Source organism: Belonocnema kinseyi, chromosome 5 (assembly GCF_010883055.1).
Source record: "Belonocnema kinseyi isolate 2016_QV_RU_SX_M_011 chromosome 5, B_treatae_v1, whole genome shotgun sequence".
NCBI lineage: Eukaryota > Metazoa > Arthropoda > Insecta > Hymenoptera > Cynipidae > Belonocnema > Belonocnema kinseyi.
Genome location: NC_046661.1, coordinates 130,306,206 through 130,310,023, shown reverse-complemented (window position 1 = coordinate 130,310,023; position 3,818 = coordinate 130,306,206). Strand labels below are relative to the sequence as shown.

General features: G+C 23.8%; 1 protein-coding gene across 2 annotated transcripts in view; it reads left to right on the top strand.

The window, feature by feature from the left end:
* The window catches only part of LOC117172601 (PAX-interacting protein 1-like), a 71,094-nt gene extending 67,663 nt beyond the window's left edge, over positions 1–3,431 (top strand). For both annotated transcript variants that reach the window (XM_033360689.1, XM_033360691.1), the window contains exons 10-11: positions 2,923–3,127; positions 3,235–3,431. In XM_033360689.1, the coding sequence (XP_033216580.1) occupies positions 2,923–3,127; positions 3,235–3,308 (279 nt within the window). In that variant the 3' untranslated portion in view covers positions 3,309–3,431. The remainder of the gene's footprint in view (positions 1–2,922; positions 3,128–3,234) is intronic.
* The last annotated feature ends 387 nt before the right edge of the window (positions 3,432–3,818 follow it).

The following is a 3,818-nucleotide window of genomic DNA, read 5'->3' as shown; positions in this document are numbered from 1 at the left end:
TTTTCCACCAAAAAATATGAATTTTCAACACACACACACACACACATATATATATATATATATGTGTGTGTGCGTAAAGTTTTTACAAGAAAATTACATTTTTTACCAGAAAAGATGAATTTGCAATACAATATTTATCAACTTTTTCAAAAAAAGTACATTTTTAATAAAAAATTAATTTTTTTACCAGAAAAGATGAATTTAAAATACTATATCTATAAATTTTGTCAAAAAAATTACAGTATATATATATAAAATTACATCATTTTACACACACACACACACACACACACACACACACACACACACACACACACACACACACACACACACACACACACACACACACACACACACACACACACACACACACCACACACACACACACACACAGATAAAATGTAAGTTTTTTGACAAAATTTATAGATATTGTATTTTAAATTCATCTTTTTTGGTAAAAAAAATTAATTTTCTTATCAAAAACGTAATTTTTTTGAAAAGTTCATAAATATTGTATTGCAAATTCAAACTTTTGCAAAAAAATTACATTTTTAATTTAAAAAATTTACATTCTACCAAAACAGATGAATTTTTATATACAATATTTATAAAATTTTTACAAAAAATTACATTTTTAATTAAAAAAAGGATTTGCAGTACAATATTTCTTAACTTTTCCAAAAAATTACATTTTTAATTTAAAAAATTGATCTTCTACCAAAAAAGCTGAATTTTCAACACAATATTTATAATCTTTTTACAAAAAATTACATTTGTAATAAAAAAATGTATTTTCTACCAAAAAAGATGAATTTTCAACATAATATTTATAAATTTTTTGCAAAAAAATTACATTTTTAATTTAAAAAATGGATTTTCTACCAAAAAAGATAAATTTTCAACACAATATTTATGAACTTTTTACAAAAAATTACATTTTTAATAAAAAAGTATATTTTTTACCAAAACAGATTAATTTGCAGTACAATATTTATAAACTTTTTACAAAAAATTACATTTTTAATAAAAAAATTTATTTTCTATCAAAAAGATGAATTTTTCACATATAACATAAATTTTTAACCAAAGAGTATAAACAATGGATGTGTTGTTCGTTTAAGTTTTTGTTTGATTAATTTTAGCTTATACTTTTTTTTCTTATAAAAATTTTTATTTGAACAGATAAATTTTTTAAATAAAAAAGATTAGTTATTAACGAACAATAGATTAAATTAAATTAAATTTAAATTTAAATTAAATTAAAGTTAAATTAAAAATTAAAATTAAATTAAAAGTTAAGTTTTCATTTATGATCATTAATTTTCAATGCAAAAAATGAGTTTTTTACACTAAAAAATTAATTTGTGCCACATATGGTTGTATTTTTTACGAAATTGTGGAATTCTGAAAATTTGTAACTAAAAAGTTGCATTTTTAAACGAAAATGATCAATTTTCAATTAAAAATTGATTGGTCTGATTTTCATTAGAGAGAGTTAATTTTGAATTTAAAAAAAACGAATTTTCTGAAGAAAATTAATTTTTTACCAAAATAGTTTAATTTTCTATCAAAAGTTTGAACTTTAAACCTGGAAATATTAATTTTCAATTGAAAAGTTAATTTTTAATTAGCTGAATGTTCAAAAAATAGTTTAATTTTTTGTTAAAAAGCTTTCTTTTTGCATCAAAAGCATTAATTTTGAATCAAGATAATTTGTTGCCAAAAGAGACGAATTCTCAACAAAATATATAAACTTTTTAATCAAGTAGTTGCATTTTTAGAAAAAAAAAAATATTTTTCTCTAAAAAGAATTTTCAACGAAATACATCGATTTTCATTTTTTTAAAGAAAAAAAAAATGTTTAACAAAACAAATAAATTTCGAATAAAATGTACGTTTTTTTAGAATATTAATTCAATTTTCAACGAAATAATAAGATTTTAAACTAAAAAATATTAATTATAAACCAAAAATTTATTATTAAACTTTTTTTTACGGAAAAGAACGAACTTTCGCCATTTAAAAAATTTGAAATCATTCATTTTTAAATCTTTTAACTAAAACTCGGACAATTTTAAAACATTACATCAAAAATAAAAAATAAAAGTTGAATAATATAAAACAGGATCACCTTAATTCAAATTTTGGAATTTGAAATTATGATTTTGATTATTTTGGAACATTTTCAAATAGAAAATAATTATATTTCCCATGTTTGATTCTAAAATCTATTCATATTTAAGGTTTGAATTAAAAACATTGTTATTACAAAGCCTTTAAATTGAAAATTGTGTAACTGTCAAGTCTTTCAATTTGATATTTTACAATTTCGAAGAATTTAAAAAACCAAAAAATTTTGCAAGTTTGAAATTGAAACAATTAAAAAAAAATTACAATTGAATGTTGTTCCATTTTAAAGATAAATAAAAGTAAATAAAAATAAATAAAAATAAAAATAAATAAAAAAATAAATAAAAATTCTTCAATTTTGATTACTTTGAAAATCAGAAGACAAGTTTTTAATTTAGAATTTTTTAAATTGAAAAAAGTTTGGATTTAAATCTTTAAAATTGCAAGCAAAATTTAAGTTTTCTAAAATTAAAAACTCTTTGAGATTTTAAATTGAAATTTCTTCAATTTGATCTATTTTCAGTTGAAAATTCTTCAATTTGAAAGGTGTATGAATAAAATTTCTAGTCTCTAATTATCCTATTTTCGTAAAAAATTATCACATTTTGAGAGCTTTTAATCTGTGATGTCTGCAGCATTAAAATTGATAATTTTTTCATTTTTCAGTGATAAAATGAATTACAATTTTTCTGAAGCTCTCTTGTAAAATTTATATTTTGTAGCAACTCTGTCCAGGTAAAATATTGAACTCGAATCTGGCTAGATCGATTTTATTGAAATATTTTCTAATAGGGAAAGACTTTCTATGTAACGCCGAGTGTAATTCCTGCGCCCTCATCGATAGCGGAAATCGTCGAAAGTGCAGGAGGGACAATGGATAAGACCCGAAAATCACTCGCTCAGATTCAGGAATTAAATAGCAGCGATTTAAATTACATTATCATTACACACGAAAATGATCTTCATCTTCTCGCTGATGTGACGCGAACAAATATAAGTAAGATTTTCGAAATTTTAAACAGGGAATTTAAGTATTTCAATTTTTGAGATTATTGGATTAATCTCTTTTTTTCTTTTTTTTTTTTACTTTTCCTTTTATTTCAGATGTCTTCACCGCGGAAATCGTGATGAGAGCGATTGCACGCCAAGCTTTCAAATTCGAGGAATTCACCCAGTGAAGACTCTGCGCTCTCAAAATTTAATTTAAAATTTCCAAATACCGACTCGGTGAAAATGTTCTCGAGAATGAAAAGTTCTTACCTTTCTTCTGTGGGACAATAAAGATACATAATTTTATGGTACATTGTGGATTTTTTTCCCCATAGTTTTCCCTACTTTATTTTCTTCCATTTTCTCTTGCTTCCCCTATTTCCCCTCCTATTTTCTCCACACTTCCCCACCAGTATTTCCCCTAACTTTTCCTCCAATATTCCCACTCACTTCACCTACTTTCTTTTCCCTTATTTTCACTTGCTTCCCCTATTCCCCCTCTCCTAATTTTTCATCACTTCCTCTACATTATTTCCCCTCCAGTATTTTTTTACTGACTTCACTTAACTCTCCGAAAATATTTCCCCTCGCTTCACCTAATTTCTTTCCCTTATTTTCAGTTGCTTCCCCTATTTCCCCTCTCCCAATTTCTCTTTACTACCCCTCTAACATTTCCACTCACTTCACCTACTTTCTTA